The 19637-nt window shown below is 44.1% G+C and overlaps 1 protein-coding gene across 1 annotated transcript; it reads left to right on the plus strand.

Annotated features, from left to right (window-relative positions):
* The first annotated feature begins 5765 nt into the window (after positions 1 to 5765).
* Positions 5766 to 19492, plus strand: tlcd3a (TLC domain containing 3A). The gene is made up of 5 exons (XM_061250074.1): positions 5766 to 6478; positions 10968 to 11051; positions 15096 to 15315; positions 16552 to 16647; positions 18967 to 19492. Exons 1-5 carry the CDS (start codon positions 6357 to 6359, stop codon positions 19264 to 19266), a joined length of 822 nt encoding a protein of 273 aa, XP_061106058.1. The 5' UTR covers positions 5766 to 6356; the 3' UTR covers positions 19267 to 19492.
* The last annotated feature ends 145 nt before the right edge of the window (positions 19493 to 19637 follow it).

The following is a 19637-nucleotide window of genomic DNA, read 5'->3' on the forward strand; positions in this document are numbered from 1 at the left end:
GCTTGCTTTTTCCATTCATGTGTCCATAATGTTGGCACACTAATGTAAGGAATGTCTTTCATTCCAGTTTAATTTGTTTATTGTCTCTGGAAATGTTTGCACAATATCCAAACGGCAAAAAAACCCATTAAAATCAAAGGCATGTTTCAATTCAAACCAAAACTGCAAATAAGATTAATATATCTCTTAAATGTTCTTATGTGTATCGTACATGGACAACAAGTGGCTTCAGCTGATCTGACATCTCCTGTCACCTCTGCTACTGTAAGTGGGAGAGAACAGTACCCAGGTCATCAGCACAGAGCAGGAATATAACTTCTGTTATTTATGCATATTGTGGACGGGCTCTTTCTCCCTCTCCCTCTCCCTCTTCCTCACCCTCTCACTTTCTCTTTTTCTCTCCTTCTCTCTCCCTCTCCCACCTTCCCTCTCTCCCTCTCTCTTTCTCTCCTTCTCCCCCACCCCCACCCTCACTCTTTCTCTCTTTCTCTCTCTCCTTCTCTCTCCCTCTCTCTGCCTCGCTCTCTCTCTCTCACTCTCTCCCCTTCCTCTCCCACCTTCCCTCTCTCCCCTTCTTTCTTCCTCTCTCTCCCTCTCTCTCTCGCTGGAGCTTAGTGGGGTAGATAAACAGGTTGCTGTGCTGGATTAAATGTGTATCCTGTTTAGAAAGCAGCTGTTGAGTGGGGATAAATATTTGATGCAGTGAGCAGAGCAGAAGTGGAGAGAGGTGAGACGTGCAGTCATGCCACACTCCTCCTCTGTTTCTGAACATCTTATTCCTGCTGAGCACAGCCCTGTACCTTTACACACACAACCCCGCTATCTTCCTGACCTTTCTCAAAAGGACACCAATGTGTGTCAGAGCATGCCTTCGTGTCTATGTTTTACAAACATTATCTTTTCATTTATTTGCTTATTGACACACTATTCAGCCCATTTTCACAACTGGCTTCATACCCCAGCACCTGAGGAAAGGGAGTTTACCAAAGAGAACCACAGCAGTCTCACCTAGGATTTAAACATGCAGCTTCCAGCATACCTTCCAAAACTAAGGAAATTATCAAATCCTAGAACAAATAGAAGGGAACAATTTCAGTAAATATTTTGAATCAGTACAATGACATATCAATGTGTACAGGAATATGAACGTGGTCTTACAATGAGACTATCCCCAAAGTATTTTTTAAACTCTGGTCATTGGCTCTCTAAACGTATGCTGAAGTCTCTCATGTATGAGTCATATCATAAAACACATGAGACCAAATATACTTGAAAATATTTTTATGACAAATTTATCACTGGCACATTTCGTATTATTAAATGAAGTAATTTAACCAAGTGCATTCTTGAAAATTAGTATCAGTTGCAGTATCAGCAGTATACATTTTTTCTGTCTCTGTCTCAAATAGTCTCTGAGATAAAAGTATCAGTTAGTACAATTTACTTATGATAATATGATATGATATTCAACTTAAAAGGCCGGTTTGTCAACAGATACTGGTACATTGTACTGCGGACCACTGAACTGTTCGCTGTAAGCCCCACTCATTTCAAAAGGACACTTCTGATGTAATGCTCACACCATCCAATGATAATGGGGGAATCTGGAGCAAAAGATTCCAGAAACCTTTTTTTTTTATGATCTGTTCTGAGAGTTTCATTTGATAAGAAACACCTTATGGAAAAACAGCTCTCAGTGAATGAGAAAGGATAGTGTGTCATGTGACCCAGAAACTGTACCACAGCAATCCTTGGACAACATCCTTGGTTATCCTTGGTCAACTGTGACATTCAAATGCACTTCAGTTAAAAGAAAACCAGAGACAAGGAATAATAAGAGAAATAAAATCAGCATTTCTGGGTTCCCAAGGTTCTGTGTTCTGCCTCTAATCCGGTTGTGGGGGGCCCTGTGAGATCCTGGCTTCTGAAGCTCAGGTGGAGGTGCAGAACTGGGGCCCTGGAGGGGGCCCCCTCCCCTGACCCGCTGGTCCTTGGCATTAGCCGCCCAGCCTCCCACTGTACTTCAAACCAGCAAAGATCCCACCACCTGTGCAGGAAGTACAGGGATAAAACCATAAGGCACAATCTAAAAGGCTTGAAGAGTGACATACCTGGCAATACATACCGTAGAGAACACACTCACACACACACAAGCATACACACACTCTCTCTCTTACACACACACACATGCATATATGCACCACACAAATAGTAAATATAATGGGTTTCCGGGGCAGCATTGAGCATTGGCTCAGGTGGTAAGAGCAGTTGTCTGGCAGTTGGAGGGTTGCCGGTTTGATCCCACCCTGGGTGCGTCAAAGCGTCCCTGAGCAAGACACCTAACCCCCTAAATGCTCCTGCCGTCCTGGTTTGTGCCTTGCATGGCAGCCCATCACCATTGGTGTGTGTGTATTAATTGGTGAATGAGAACCATCAATTGTACAATGCTTTGGATAAAGGCACTATATAAATGCCAACCATTTACCATTCCTTCAAACATCTATTAATTTACTTTAATCAAACACCTGTTCATAGATCGAATTTGCCCTTAACAATACTGGCCTAGTACCAATTCTATAGACAGGTGTCAAATGGAAGATGAGATACAGGCTTCATGAATTAGGTTTGTTGTTCAGTCAGATAAAAGCTTCCCTCCGGTTAACTGCTGGGAAGCCCACTCCTAAGAAACAAAGATAATTTATCCTATGAAGCACTTCTGCTTTCCCACGAGCAACTATTACTGTAATTAACCTTTCAGTCTACCTGTGTGTGTGTGTTTGAGAGAGAGAGAGAGAGAGAGAGAGAGGTTGTAACTATTACAACTGTATCCAAGTGTATATATTTAGAGTTTTGTCTCAAAATGCTTCACAGTCAGGTTGTGAAATTAAAGCACTGCCTCACCCACTGCGGCCACCCCAGCGATAGTGCCGACCGCTACTCCTGCAGCCTCCCCAGGAGACAGCCCCTGCGGTTCGGTGGTCTGGGCGGCAGTAGTGGGCGGCAGGCTGGATGTGTCGGGCTGACCGGGGGAGAAGGAGCTGGAAGGAGAGGCCTCTGAAGTCATCAGGGTCTGGGAGGTCAAGTCTTCTCCTGTTGCATTGCTTTCTATGGGGTTTACTGTACTGCCCTGCATTCCTGGAGATGCTAACACCACTGCTGGAAACACAAAAAACTTATCTACCATCAGTGAAATAATAATAATAATAATAATAATAATAATCATCATCATCATCATCATCATCATAATTGACTGTATACTGATGAAGCAAGCTTTCTATGCATTTATTGAAAAAGACAAAACAGCCACATAGCCTTGTCTCTAGTCCTCGCTGAGAACAAGCCTCACCTGTACTGAGCAGTGCCCAGGTGAATGAGAGATGTCTGATCATGTTGACAGGCACTTCCCTACTTTCAGAGTACAATGGGAGACAGCATCAGTTTGAAGCTCAAAAAATGGATTAATCTAAGCGTTCCACTGTTCTTTTAGCCTTGTTACGAGCACATATATATTTCTAAGTCACTCTGGGGGACTTCAATCTAAATCATCAAAACACCAGTCTGTCCTTGACATTTTCAAATGATGATTGTGTGCACATAAATATACTCCTAGTATGCTTTCACCTAATTGTGCATTACATTTTCAAATTGCAACAAAACATTTTTTTTGGCATTTTCAGCATTTTAAACCTAGCATTTATAAATTCACTTTTGCATATAAGAATATACAACAATGCTTAGCTCCAAATGAACATGTTTAGACCTTTTCAGTAGCTTTATTTACATTTTTATTTATATGGAAATTTAAAAAAGTAAATGTTATAGAAATGGCAGATTCTGCATTGCTGCAAATTGTAAATATGTGTACCTTTTCAAAAATATATTTTGCCATTACATACTAATATATTGCATTGTTCTAAAGCAGCAATATATTCATATTTGCCAATATATTATGAAACATTGCAATATATACATCATATCTTTATTTCAATATATTTGAAAATGTATTCTATTTCAGTACGGGGAACCCTGCAAAGCTTTTGTACTGACCGCTCTGGCGATGGTTTCCTCAGTTTTGTTCCTACACTGTCCTTGGCTGCGATGGTTATGCCACTGTCTCAGTGTCTTTCAGCAGCTTTTACCACAAACCTTTTATACCTCATCATATTTTCATCATTGTGACAACCTGGTTTTCTGCCAAAAGAGGATGTATCTGACATGTCTGTGTTTTATGGCCAAAGAACAATAAAAACTCAGTTTTTTACGATAATGGACTGTTTGCATGTACGTGTTGGCTGTGAGAAAATGACAGAGTCCAGTGATGATTTGCTGTGCGTAACATGAAGGAACCCCATATCCAACATAAAAATGTGCATTGTATTTATACTCAGTACAGTAGGGAGAAGTGAGGTCTCAGGTGAGCATTGTGGATATATGTGTGTGTGTGTGTGTGTTTGGGGTGGTGCAGATTCTGCTATGGACTATGCCAGATAGGATATGTGTGTGTGTTTGGGGGGGTGCAGATTCTGCTATGGACTATGCCTGATAGGATATGTGTGTGTGTTTGGGGGGTGCAGATTCTGCTATGGACTATGCCAGATAGGATAAGTGTGTGTATTTGGGGTGGTGCAGATTCTGCTATGGACTATGCCTGATAGGATATGTGTGTGTGTTTGGGGGGTGCAGATTCTGCTATGGACTATGCCTGATAGGATATGTGTGTGTGTTTGGGGGGTGCAGATTCTGCTATGGACTATGCCTGGTAAGATATGTGTGTGGTTTATGTGTGTCCAAAGTGTCAAAGATCCAGAGAGACAGAGGCCTAAGTGAGTTAAGTGGGAGCCAAGCTCCAAGTTAGTGGTAGGGGGGAGGGCTCAAGCCAGGATTATGACCCTTACTGACCAGTCAGACGAGCAAACAAGGAACAAAGAGAATCCTGTATGGAAAGACCTGGGGGCAATAAGCCCTCACACCACGGCCTTTCCACCACTCACAGAGTAGGCCAGATGCTGCGGCATACTACTCGTTTTTCTCTTCGTGCTTCTCTCCTCCTCTGCAATATAGGTCATTAGCATTTTCACGAAAGAATGCACGCAAAGCTCACACAAATATATTGTACACCTCTTCTGTCCTGAAGATATATGGTTTTATACGGTCAAATTAATAGCAATATCCAGCCACATAGTCTTGTCTCTAGACATTAGTTGAGCAGGTGGAGAGCAAGCGTCACCTGTACTTCTTTCTCTTGTCCTGAAAAAGAAACAAAAGTTTGATTTGTGTTATATTATTTGAGCCATATAAGTCAGTTTAGGGTGTGTGTGCTCCTGTCCCAATATTGATTATGGACATGCACTGGATTAATATGTGTGCAAAATGTATATGATTATATTTATCTGCAGATATATTTATATGTAGGTCTATGCGACCTGTGTTATAAACAAAACTGACATGATTTAAATAATTTTCTTTAATTACAGCAGTAAATTATGCATTGTAAATACGAATATGAAGTCACAAGCACAATTTTCAAAATAGCACTGACTGCAGCCATACCGCGCATAATCAGGCATATTAAACTATAAGTACTTCACTGAGCATCATACTCCGCATTAAGCGGGATAATTCCAATGTGGAAATCAAAAGATGTGTGTGGTCCGCTTGTCCCTAGAGGGAGCTCTCCTGAAAAAACGATGGACTATGTTGCTAAGTTAAAAATGTTATTTTGTTGCATCTCTTATCTTATCAGTACGGTGCAGGAGTTACGAACGCTAGAGGAGCAGTCCGTGTTGTGGAGTTGCTGATGAGCGCATCTTAAGCGACGAGGCTTTTTCTAGCGTACATCGTCCCCGGAAAGTCAGAGCGGATGGCATCGCATACTAGCAGTACATAGCTAGTTCGCTAACGTTGCCAGCTTACTAGTTTGCAGATTGATGGTCACTACTACAGTGGGCATGCATACGTTTTCCTAAGTCTGGTGGGGGCGGTTGAGCCGATTTGTTTTTGGTTTTAGCAAAATGCTGTGTAGTTAGACATTTAGCTAGCAAGCTGGCTAGCTACCTGCATTACGCCAGGAGAGAAGAGTAATCAATCGCCGGATACCTTCACCGCCAGCTTTATACACGCAGGGCTGCTGCTGAGGTAGGGAAAACGTAACATAGCGGTTGCCGGTGCATGGACCAGCAAACGGAGCACTAATGCTGCCTACAACTTCAACAGAAAATCCCAGCCACGGGTAGTAACGCGCGGTGTATGAAGTTTTTCACCAGCCTCCACCTCAGCCCCGATTCTAAGAATTAACTAGGCTAGCTACCGGCTGGATACCTAACGTTAGCAAATTAAGGAACGATCGCAACGCAGGGATGTTGCATGTCTTGTCTTGCGGCGTTGTGCTTTTTCCCGGACTCTTTTTCCTCTTCAGGAAACTACTACCGTCCATTTTCAAACAGTGGACCGATGCCGACGTGGTTCTGGTCAGCGAAAGGTAATTCTGTTTATTTATTTATTTGTTTATTTATTTGTTTATTTATTAATTTAACTTCGCTAACGTTAGCAGTATAACTTGCTTGTTAGATTTTCAACAGACTCATAACTGGCTAACACAGGCTTTGGTAGGTAATTAGTTAACGGTTGTTACTATTAGCTACAGTTTAGACGGTAGCTCCATGTACGTAAGGCTAACATGTCTCACTTAATATTTAAATGATTTGCTATGTTGACTAACTGCAAGTATAGTATTACAGCTAGTATAGCTAATAGCGAGGCAAGTGTTTTATCTATGGCTTTGGAAGCCTTGAAAGAAAATGTTGTTTGGCATTTTTATTTTTTATTCCGTAGTTAGCTAGCTAGCTAGCATTTAGTTTACAATAGTAGGTGGCTATAGTTAGCTGACTGGCTAGCTAGCTAGCTACCGAGCCTTAGCAGATATTGGCAATTGCACATGTGTGGATGCTGCGCTCAATACCGTCCCTGTGTATAATCTTCCTAGCTAGGTCCAAGCGGTGCTGTTATGCAATGCAAAGTGCTGAAGTTCACAAAGCTGGACAGCTTGGCCTTAATCGCTCTCTTATGTTTATGGAATCAGTAGTGCTCTTAACAGTGCCCCGTGACTCATTTGATGGGGTGACAATGTCGATCACCTTGCGAGTGACTAATAACTATCAATCCAGTGAAAAATACTGAAACCTCCGTCCGTTCCATGTGCAAATAAGTGGGTCCTGGCCCATATCCTGGCCGGTGTAGCCAGAGGTGGGGTGGGGGTGGGGGTGGGGGGTTACAATCGATATCGATTCTTTACATACTGAATTACACGTGTTCCTGTAATGCTGATCATACACATTATGCTTTTGAAATCAATTCGTATTTCAAGTTAAAGCACCGTACTAGCTTCTCTCTCCGGCAAAAGTTGCAGGCCAGCAGCCATACGGAATTGCGTTAAGGGTCGGGAGATTAGCTACGCCGTATGAACTTAAGACTGAGTTCATGACTGTTGCAATGCTGCAACGTTTGTGCAGCTATCCAAATTCATTTCCTGTAATGTGAAGAATATTCTGCATATTCGCCTTCTAAAATCACGTATTTGAATACGTATATAGCCTACCCCCAATATCTTCTATATAGTTTTAAGATAATGCGCATTAACTATTATTTTCAAAATATTACTGAATGGTGTTATTCTCTGCTGGGCAGTGGGCTCTGCCACGTGTCATTAATATTTATTGAAAACCACAGGACGGGCTGGGTTTCGTTGTTACACCGCACTTAAATGATCAATTGAAGCAGCTGATTACGCGGTTAACTCATCTCTCCTAGCCTTTTTGGTCTGACTGAATTGGTTGTAAATTTTAAAATAACAAACGACTAATCCGGTAGCACTCCATGCCACCGATTTATGGAGACTTATTAATAAAATATGACTTAATTAATAATTATTTAAGTACTTAAGTACATAATTTTGGCAACTTGACTAGGGAGCACCGTGATTGAACGTGTTGTGTTATCAGAACCCCCTTACCCACAATCCCCTTCTTCAATTGTACATTAATGGGTTCTACTGAGATCGGCCACTAGCAGGACAATAATCAAGGACTATAGGGAGTGTATAGTATGAAATTCTCTCTCGAACGCCCGTCTACTGCTCTGTCCTTGTTGTTAATATCTTATTCCCTGTACTATACTTGTTACGTTTAGCACATTTAGTCTGTTTCAATCCCAAAAACCCAGTTGCAATCATATGCTGTCCTCTGGTGCAAAGATTGCAGGTGGTGCACTGGGAAGATTTGGATTAGCAGCCAGCTGCCCTTCAGCCAATCACTATGTTTTAGCTGAGGAAGCAAAACCTTTTGGTGTGTCCCAACTAGCCAGTGATTGGCAGCTCAACATAGGTTCGCCCATCATGGGGTTAGGGAACCCTCACTCCCCGTCATTAGCTGGCAAGCCCGTGCTGTATTCTGCAGGGCTGGAAAAATCATCCCATTAGGTGGGGGGTGGGAGCACGGTTCTTATCTCTCAAAACTGTATCGGCCTGCTTGAACGCTATCACCTTTTTAAGCCCTGCTCTCCCAAGTGATGGGTTATCTTTTTGAATTAAATTTCATTTTTAATCCCCCTCCCCCTGTTTGTCGCCTCTCACTCCTGTCCGACATTCCCTGTGCCGCCCTCAGCACCAGGTTACACAGGCGAGTTACACAGCCCATTAAGCGGAGGGGGAAGAACACGCATGGGAGATAAGTAAATTAAATGCGCTTCAGCTGTAATTAAATAGGATGAGATAGAAGTAGGTGTACTTGAGGCGAGGGTTAAAAACACCAAGGTTACTCTGCAATACCGCAAGGGCTAAAAGAAAAACAAAAGTACACCAAAAGCGACCTCCCCCCCCCCCCCCCACGTTTCCCCTCTTTTTTCCCCCCTTATCCAAAAGAGCAGCAGCAAAAACAAAGAGCGGATTGTGCAGATCTGAGTCTTGTGACACTGTCAGGCCTAGGAAGGCAGTGGGCCATGTGGGTGTTTGTGCAACCTGTGTGTGTGTCTGTGTATGTGCGCGCGTGTGTGTGTTTTGTTTGTTTTTGTGAGTGAGTGTCCGTGTGTATGTATGTTTGTGTGTGTGCATTTGTTTCCATGTGTTTGTGTATGTGCATGCTAGCTTGTTGTGTGTGTGCGTGAGCAGTGCTGGTTTGTGTGTTCACATCACAATTGGTTCTTTGTGTGTGTGTGTGTGCACACGCACGCCTGTGTGTTTTGTGTGTTATGTTTGTTTTTGGGGGTGTGTTTCCTTGTGTATCTGTTTGCTTGCATGTGTGCATTTGTTTCCATGTGTTTGTTTATGTGCATGGCAGCTTGTGGGGTTTCTGCAACCTGTGTGTATGGTGAGCAGTGCTGGTTTTTGTGTCCACGACACAAATGGTTGTGTGCGTGTGCGTGTGCGTGTGCGTGTGCGTGTGCGTGTGCGTGTGCGTGTGTGCGTGTGTGCGTGTGTGCGTGTGCGTGTGCGCGTGTGTGCGCGTGTGTGTGTGTGTGTGTGTGTGTGTGTGTGTGTGTGTGTCCATGCAAGCTTGTGGTGCGTGTGTGTGTGGTGGGGGCAGTGTAATCCATGCCTGGGCTTAGGCCTGTACTGTCCGCTAGGCTTGCAAATCACATGACCACTTCTGCCATGCAGTATGATTGTCTATGAACCCTTGCCTGGACTGAACACACACACACACACACACACACACACACACACACATATACACATTCATACGCACACACATGCAGAGCATACATACACACACACAGCATACTTACATAAAGTAGACACTCATACTCATAGAGCACACGCATATACACGCACTTCATACGAGTGATTTGCTATGTAGGCCTGCTGTTGCTGTGCTCTATTTACTACACTGGAGCTGTATTCATGATAAATGGATGGTGAAGTTTTAAGGACAAAATAAAGCAATATTAATATTAACCTCAAAATAAATTTATTCAAGGAATTTTGTCCATGGTAAACGGAGGGTATTGGCAACTTGATGTTTGGGGATTTTACTAATGGTATTGTTTTGGCAATTCTTTATAAATTGTGGTACAGTCTAAAGTTTCCTTCTTACATATTTGTGGTAACGTATGACTAATTGACAGATTATTATTCTTTTATTTTATGTAACATAGTTGGTTTATAGAAGTGCAAAAGCACCTCATGTGGGAGAGTGGTGAGGCTATCTAAATAAAACTGAACATACCTGGTGCTTTAATGCTGTAAATGTGCAGTTGGGGAGTCTGTAATCTGCAGGGTATTTCATTGGGTGCTGTATCCTGTTGTGAACACAAGTTGAAGTGTCTCAAGATGCATGTTGTTAGCAAGTAGCCATGGCATTCTTTAAAATGTGCATCTTGCCAAAGGTGTTGGAACATTGAGTTCCTTTCAGCTGATTGAATCGCACTTGGGTTAGGTGTCTTTCCACAGTCTCACAGTTAGCATCAGGACGGAAAACTGTGTTTGTGAGCTAATTATTCTGCACCTTTGTATCTCGGTGACAGCCTTGTCAATATGCAATATTTTCAGTTCTGGTGTGACCCTTTTCCCCACCTGCCACTCACCTGTTATTGCTCTCTCTCTCTCTCTCTCTCTCTCTCTCTCTCTCTCTCTCTCTCTCTCGCTCTCTCGCTCTTGCTCTTTATCCCTCTCCATCTCTTTCTTGCTCTTTATCTCTCCCTCTCTCTCCCTCCCTCCTTCCATCTCTCCCTCCCTCCCTCTCTCTTGCTCTTTCTCTCTGTGTTGCTTTTTATCTCTCCCTCTCTCTCCCTCCCTCCCTCCCTCTGTTGCTCTTTATCCCTCTCTCTCTCTTGCTCTTTATCTGTCCCTCTCTTGCTCTCCCTCGCGCGCTCTATCTCTTTCTCTTGCTCTTTATCGCTCTATCTCTCCCTCCCTCTCTTTCTCTCTCTCTCACTCTTTCTCTCTCTCTCCCTCCCTCTCTCTCTCTCTCCCTCAGGTTGGTGTCCTTCATCCATGCAGTCATGGCCACCACGGCCGGGCTCATCGTGGTGTCCTCCTGCGACAACGTGATAAGCGACAGGTAGGCAGCAGTGTCCCATGATGCTCTTTGCCCCCTCTATCACTGGAAGGCCATTGGATTGAGCTGGGCCTGGAAAAATGTCACGCCGAGTCCCAACCAGCTGTAGCCTCCATCTCAGCTGTTTACTTCTGTTGTTTTTTGGGGCTGTTTTACAGTTAACTGAAACTGTGTTGTAAACGTTTACGGAAAATTACTAACTAATAACCGATTCTTTATTTTTTTTCTGAAATGGTAAGCTCAGTTTCAAATAAATGCACTTTCACCACCTGTGACAAAATGCGCTAATTGGTCGGACAATTGAAATTATGGCTGCGTTTAATTTCCTGTCAGGCTGTTTACATTCTAAATAATCAACCAGCTAGTTCTAGCAAGCAATCTTTAGCTATTTCAGGGTGTTAAGAACCCTGTAGCTGTGGTTTACTTGAGGCTTATTGTATGGTGTTTCTTGAGGTTCATTTTTTTTTTTTAGTAAATAAGATACTACGCTTATAAGCAGTATTGGTTACATGGTTAACCGTTTACAAAATGGGATGGTAAACTTACAAAAACGAATGATTTGTCACATGCCTAATTTTTATGTTAGTTGCACGTGCTATTATGCTCCCTAGTAATTTGTTACATGATCCAATTCTTTGACACCATTTGTCAACATTTCCTTTTAATGAATTACTTTGAGACTTAGCTTTCTTCTCACTGCTCTCGGTTAGTCAGCAGTTCTCCATATTTTGGGCCGTGCGTCCTCAGTTTATTTGTTATATTCCCATGATACTCTGCTCTCATCCTGCCCCGGTGAGACGGCGGTGCCCCTCCCTCTCCAGATCGGGACCAGTGGGGTTTATTACCTCCTGTTCTCTCGAGGTCTGCACAGCATCACACTTCCTAATTGTGCAACCTGTCATCCTCAGTTTCCACGTCCGGTCCCTGCTCGCTGCTCCTCCTCGCCCTTAAGGGGTTTTACCTGTTGGACTTGTGGGAGGGGAGAAGAGAAATACAGAGAAACGGAGCTCCTATTAAGCCAGAATGCCCTTATTAAAAATAAATAAATAAAGCACTTAGCACCTGCAAACTGGTCGAGTATTCTCTCAAAAGCTGGTCAGTCAGCGAGTTGTCGTAGAGCTCTAGCCAGCTAGCAACAGTCTTCCGATGAAGGCCGATGACCCACAAATGTGTTAAATCTGCAATTTTGTCAAAAATGTATATGTTAGGTGTTGTATACTCTCAGTCTCCACCCTCTGCGGTCTGCATGGTAGCTTCACCTATAGTGCTGATGCGAGTCCGCGTATGATAGCTAGCATCACAGCTATAGTCTAACTAGCTAACTTAACACCACCACAGTGCTGTAACTGTCCCACCGTAGTGGCTCCCTTGTGCTAGTTCTTTCATCTCAGTTTTTGAGGTGGGCATAGATAAAAACAGTCCAGTTGTTCGCTGTGTAAAATGTACGAAATATTATTTCCTTAATTGTTTCTCTGGGGATGCTAACCTCAAGGTTGCATTTTAACATGGGGCAGCAATATAGCTTAATAGGTTTGCGATGTGTGCTTGTAACTCAAAGATCATTGGTTTGATTCCCAGCTGGGGTACTTAACCAGAATGGCTCCTGTAAGGTGTATTAATAGATTATATGTTAGTAGAGATATAAATAGATTATATGTAAACCGGAATTGCTTCAGTAAGATATCCGTCAGTATAAATAGATTTTATGTTAACAAATGTCATCTGGTAAGAGCATCTGCTAAATGCCTTCAGTGTATGCGGCCTGAATGCCACACTAGTGTTTGGGTTGTTGATTATCTCAGTTAATTCATTTTTTTTATTCCAATGAGTCTTGCTGATTTTTGTGCTTAAGAAATGACTTGGAGGAGAAGCTACTGGGCAGGACCAACAGATGCCATAGTACCTGGACTCTGTGTGTTTAACCTGCAGTAACCTCAGACAAACGGCACTTAAGTGGCACTCTGCTACGTTTGATATTTTTATTCTTCTGTTAACAGAGATGACTGTCAGGAGAAGGAACTAACGTGCCATCTGGTGTCATTTTTAATATTTATATTATCTGTTAAGATGTGTTCCAGACAGGCTTTTAGGTGCTCTGCTACACAATACAGTGCATAATAGTACCCAAACCAGATTTTAGGTGCTCATTTTATGTGTTGGTTTTATCAGATGTCTACATTAATATCTGAATGTGCTATTGGGTCTGTTTGTGCTTGTGTACATGCAGTACAGATACTTTGTCATGTTCATTATTTTTAATACCTGCCCCTTGTACAAGTTTTACAGGGGCTTAATTAGTTGTTGAATTAGTTGCTTTCCGGGCTGTTGAACATGTGATTGCTCATAATAAAGTTGGGTAGGGGCCTGCATTACAGATCTGTTTGTGGCACATGACATTAATCAACGACTTTTTTTTTGTTAAGAAACTGAAATATGCCATACATATTTTTCTAGCAGCTGCCATATTTGCTCTGCGAGAGGAGGAACAAAACGGGAAGTGTGTCGTCTGGGTTTTGGATTTCACGTGGAAAAAAACCCGTAAAAAACAAATCCGATTTCAATCTGGCTAGCTGGAGGCGCATCTGTAAATGAAATGTGGTTAAATCATATCCGGATATTATCTAGATACAAGTTACATAAAACAAACTAGTGTATAAGGGTTTATGGTGTGAGTATAACTAACCAAGCAGATGGCCCCATGAGAAGACCGTGCATTGTGTTAATGGGTTTAATAACATAAGTTTGAAAAGACCTAAATGCCCTCCATAATGTTTGGGACAAAGATCCTTTGTCTTAATTTGCCATAATTTTACATTTGGAATCGCACAATTAACATGCGATTAAGGTGCACATCCTCAGATTTGATTGCTTTGGCGTAGTGGACCGACTGAGTGAGAGGTGCCCTGCTCTTACTGGAACAGTAAGAGCTAATAAGTGTGGGGTATACGGAGTGCTTGGTTAACATCTCCGTCGAGCCTAATTGATCGAGTGGTCCTTTAGGAAGAGCTGTGGAGCCTCCACCGGATCCCCAAGGCCTGGGCTGAAGGCACACTCGATAGGGTAAAGTGTTGGCTCTTATAGGGGACAGAAGGGCACAAATATCAGCCGGGGTAGTCCCGGCTGGTCGCCCTAACATGGCGGTGTGAAGGGAGTGTCATGGCTGGGGGCAAGAGAGGGGCGATATTGCACTACTGCCATTTTACGGGTGCTTGTCAAACTCTTTCATGGAAGCGAACCGCGTTTTATTAGCACGCCTTGCTGTTACCTCCGACAGACTTGGCAGCTCCTGTATGAAAGTGGTCACGAGGGCTCCAGTTGAGGGTGAAACTGCCCCTGTGTAAATGCAGAAGTGGTTGTGCTTTTCACTACATAGACATGAATATGGACGCAGAATTCCTTTGACGTCTCAGATCTTCAATACATTTTCTTTGAGGGAAGGATACTTCCCAACCAACAAATAATTGAGAAACCATTTCTGTCCCTACAGGTGCTAAATGCACCATATAATCCTTATACTGTGTTTTAAGTTATGAATGCAATGAATACATCATTCTTTCACAATAATTTATCATTTTATATGGAAGGGAGCTGTATCATGTTGGAGGCATTATAAAAATTGGAATTTTTTTTTAATGTGGCAAAGTTGTGATCATTTATAATGACAATTTAAATATTTAATTCAGCAAGGCTTTTTTTGTTGACTTGTTAAGCAGGGCTGCTGAGGCAGTCTCTATATCTTCCTTTTACAAATGCTTTATTACTCCATACTCTTAGCCAAATGTGGTCTTGACATCACAAGGGTGTCATCAGCATTAGAAGGAAGGAACTCAGCAGTCAGGTTGCATTTCCCGTTTTCCTCAGTAGAATGAATCCCCTCCTGTACCGGGATTAACCAAAGCTGTCACTGTTTGGCATTGCGGTTTTGTATATGAAGAAAGATTGAGACCTCCCCAAAATAAACAATGGGTACCCTTTATTGACTATATGGTTACAAATAAAAAAATTATTTGAAATATGTGTCAAATAATGATTTCTCCTTTGTTACAGACACTGGCTGGCCACCTACTTTGTGGTGTGGTTCGGGGTCCCCTACATGACGTATGACATTTACGCCATGTATCTCAGCCATTATTACCGCTTCCGGGTCAAGGGTCACGAAGAGTACAAGAAGCACTCCCTGCGGACCATGAACTCGTTCGTGCGCCGGGAGTTCCTGCTGGTCCTTCATCACATCGCCCTGCTGACCATCCTCCTGCCAATCACGCTGGTGAGAGCGGGAGAGACACACGCCTTTCACCCCTGCGGCCAGGCCCCTTTCCCTGTCCAGCTGAATAATCTCTCTGCTCTTCTGGACAGAGCTGGCGAGATGGCCATCAGCTTTACTGACCTAGCCGAACAGATACGCACGCACACATACAGAAATACTCTTACACATGCATACACGGACATATACTCTCACGCACACATACGCTCGTACTCTCACTCACAAACGCACCAATACGCTCACTCATGGATACTGTACACATATACTCTTTCACACACACAAACACACGCATTCTCTCTCTCTCTCTGACACACACACACACACACAGATCCATGAAGCGTTGCGCAACAGAAGGCAGGTGTATTGAAACCGGGCCTGTTGTTTTGTGTAGCTGTTGACAGTGATATGATATCCCCTTACGAACCCATTCATTATTTAGCTCCAGCTGCAGGCCTGATACTCCTCCCGACCACCCCCACCCCCTCTCCCCTTCTCACACACACCTTTGTATTGATGGCAGCGGGAGGTGGTGTCCGTTACACTTAAGTACTGCCTTTGGAGCCTTGTGCCCTTCTGTTGTCTCATTTTTTATTATGATGCAATCAAACTTTTTATTTATTTTTCTCATTTTCATTTGTATTTCCGATCAATTTAGATATTGCCAGTAGAGATAGACTCCTCCACTCTCGTATTGTTTGTGTATTGTGCATTACATTTTAGCTAACCTTGCTAACTTTGAATAAAGGGCGTAATTGCGTTGTTTAAATGTTTGGTCTTGTCTGTCATGTCGCTGTGTAGGATCGGTACGTCTGTTTGTTCAACGTTGCTCTGGGCGATGTAATCCCGGAAAACGTTTCTTTTTTGAATGTGTGGTAGTGAGCACTAACAGTGTGCTGGAGGGGTTCATCTTCATTGCCCTGAGTTCTTATCCTTTCTTACATCTCGCTGGTTAAGATCACTTATCACGCAAACACACACAATGCACACACACACACACACACACACACACACAGCACACACACTCAGGGAGTGCACACACAGGCACAGCACACACAGGCACAGCGCCCGCACGCACACTGAGCACACAGTCTCTCACACACGCACACACACATATACACACACAGGTTGTATGATCCCCTCTGAAAGCCTGTGATTCTCTGGGTCAGGACCTCTATCCACCTGCTCCAGTTTGTGTTGGGGGCTGAATCACAATGCATGGTGTGTGTCTGTGTGTCTCAGTTTTTCAGGAAGGACCAAGGAGACTACTTCATCGGCTGCCTGTTCCTGACGGAGCTGAGCACTCCCTTTGTCTCCCTGGGGAAAATCCTCATCCAGGTAAGCCACACCGAGGGGGGAGAGTGTCTCCGTCGAGCTGTACGGACGAAGTGGGTGTTGGCAAAATGCAGCCCTGTGACTCTACTGTCATCTGTTCTCTCTCTCTCACTCTCTCCCTCCCTCTCCCTCTCTCTCGCCCTCCCTCCCTCTCTCTCGCCCTCCCTCTGTCTCTCTCCCTCTGGTATTCCCACGCTACCTGTGGGCTGTAAAGCCTGTAAAGGCTTATGGATGTGTGAAGTTACATGTTTTGGTGTGTGTTGGTAATGGCGGTGTTATTGTGTGTGTTTTTTTACCTGTATGTGTTTTTGTATAGAAATGCTTTCAAGTTCCCTTTGGTGACATGGTTGATTAAAGGATGTAAATAGTCTCTCTCTGTCTCTGTTTCTCTACATCTGTCTCAGTCTTTTTCTCAATTTTCTCTATCATTCTCTCATTCACACCTTTAATTTGCTCTCCGCTTCTCAGTCTCTCAGTCTCTCACGCTCTCTCTCAAGCTTTGCGGGGAGCCCGGACAGTCGTGGCATTGCCAACGAAGAGCTGAATTGGCCGCAGAAACAGACACAGAAATAGAAGCGTAAACAGTCATTGGGCACAGTAGTGTGCCTGTACTGCCCAGCAGGAGGAAATAAAGAGCCCGGCCTCATTGTTTCCTGCGCTGTGGGGAGCCGAAATGGCCGACACAGGCAGTTCCATTGTCAGTGTGCTGTGGAGATCTCTTTGGCCCCGTCTCTGTGCCAGATTCCCTACTCTTTCAATGTCAAATGAGAGAAGGGAGAGAGAGCAAGAGAGAGAGAGCGAGCGAGCGAGAAGGAAAGAATGCGCCCTCATTTAGCAGCCTCTAAGCCTGCTCTATCCCCAGCCCCTGGGCTTTCCCTCAGTTTGGGCGCCTTCTAGTGGCTTATTTAGGAAATGTCTCTTTTTGCTCTTCCACAGTTTATATGTGGTTATACAGTGCAGTCCGTAAGTATTTGGACATTGGTATCATTTTTTGGCTCTGATTAAAAGTGACTGTCTACATTTATATGCATACACATTTTACATCCAATGTGCTTCAGAAATTGTGGACAGAAATTGTGCCACTGTCCAAATACTGCACTCTATCTCAGTAGCATGTTACTCTCGTTCTATTGGTCAAATTAATTTTCATTATTAACATGAAATGCATAAAGTACTTATTGCCAACGCATTATATGTAAGTATTAGCGGGGGGGGGGGAATGAGCCACTAGAACTGTATAAGTGAATATTGTAATTATTGGACTGGCAGGGATTGCTCAAAGGAACATTTATGTTATTTATCTAGTGATTGATTCTCCCTCAGGTTGTGACAGCTTGTCACATACCTTGCAGCTAATTTTCCATGTCTAGGTCTCCCTCTCTCTCACTTTTCTCTCTCTCTCTCGCTCTGTTTCTCTCTCTCTCTCTCTCTCACTGTATCTCTTACTCACTCTATTGCTCTCACAGTTCCTTAAAATTTGAATAAGTGTTGAGTCAGACATTTGAGTCAAAGGGCACAGTTTGTTCTGCTTCATTAGACCGTGTTAGGAGTCTGGGTGGAGGGGGAGATGTATTGGCAGGAGAAAGGCTATATTAATTGATCAATGGTGAAAAGTCGGCTTCGCTTTGAAAGTCTATGAGATAATTTTTGGGTGCATTGGCCTGTTGGGGCCTGTGGCCACAGTCCGTGATAAAGGGGTTTGTTCCGTGGGTCTGTACGCTTCCATGTGTGAGAGCACAGGCAGTGATTATGACATTTATTTTTCTATAATATAGGGGGGGGGGGGGGGGGGGGCAGTTGAATATGGATTTAACAGTCCAGATGCTCTAGTTATTATATTCTCCACTGAGGTTCTCACAGTAATCCTTTATCAAATCCAGCACCCTAGATTTTACAATCCACACTAGATAATGACTTACTAAATTACCCCTATTAGCTTGGAGAGCTGCTAATCACGTGAGCGGGTTTTTGCTGCTTATGGTCGTGAGCAGGTTTTTGCTGCTTATGGTCATGAGCAGGTTTTTGCTGCTTATGGTCATGAGCAGGTTTTTGCTGCTTACGGTGCTGAGCAGGTTTTTGCTGTTTACGGTGCTGAGCGGGTTTTTGCTGTTTACGGTGCTGAGCGGGTTTCTCCGGTTACGGTGCTGAGCGGGTCTTGTGAAAGGGTCCCGGCGGGGAACCCGCTTATCCGCAGAGCTCCGTCAGGCCCGTTCGGAAATGGGGAGAAAAGAAGGAAAAAAAATTGGAGCAGGGAAGTAGCTAAAAATATTCGCCGGCAGCTGAAGTGCTCTCTCTCTCTCTCTCTCTCTCCCTTCCTTCCAGCTGGGGCTGCAGGACTGCTGGCTCCACAAGCTGAACGGCGTGCTGGTGCTGCTGAGCTTCTTCGTGTGCCGCATCGCGCTCTTCCCCTACATGTACTGGGTGTACGGCCGACACTACGCCATTCCCCTCTACAGCGTCCCCTTCCACCTGTCGCTGGCCTGCAACCTGGGCAACATCTGCATCCTGGCCCCGCAGGTGTACTGGTTCGTTCTGCTGTGCCGGAAGGGCTACCGCCTCTACCAGCGGCAGGGCAAGGCTCTCGACTCGCCCTCTGTCACGGACAACAACAAGGGAGACTAGAGGACCCCACCTCCGACGCAACCTCCACCAATACTACTGTTACTACTACTACTACTACTACTTCTGCTACTGTTACTACACACAGCTGCTACTGCTCTACCACGTCTACTACTCGCACTCGATAACCGCTGATGCTCCTACTACTGATAGTTCCACTTGTTTCTTTCCACCTCTCCCCTCACACACACACACACACACACACCCACCATTTTAAGTCCACTCCTGTTATTTTCCACTGTGAGCTCCCCCCCCCCCCCCCCCCCCCCCTCCTCCAGACTCTCTGCACCCCCCCTCCTACTGCAGTCGGGGGGACCCTCACGGAGAGGCTGAACGTGAAGGAAGCTGAAACCGCACACCCGCTGAACGCACAC

The sequence above is a fragment of the Conger conger genome, chromosome 7, assembly GCF_963514075.1.
Source record: "Conger conger chromosome 7, fConCon1.1, whole genome shotgun sequence".
Lineage (NCBI taxonomy): Eukaryota > Metazoa > Chordata > Actinopteri > Anguilliformes > Congridae > Conger > Conger conger.

Excerpts from the sequence above, each read along its gene's own strand:
- tlcd3a (XM_061250074.1), top strand. The coding sequence starts at position 6,357 with ATGTTGCATGTCTTGTCTTGCGGCGTTGTGCTTTTTCCCGGACTCTTT. Across the intron at positions 6,479-10,967 it reads GTGGTTCTGGTCAGCGAAAG|GTTGGTGTCCTTCATCCATG; the intron begins GTAATTCTGTTT and ends TCTCTCCCTCAG. Across the intron at positions 15,316-16,551 it reads TCCTCCTGCCAATCACGCTG|TTTTTCAGGAAGGACCAAGG; the intron begins GTGAGAGCGGGA and ends TGTGTGTCTCAG.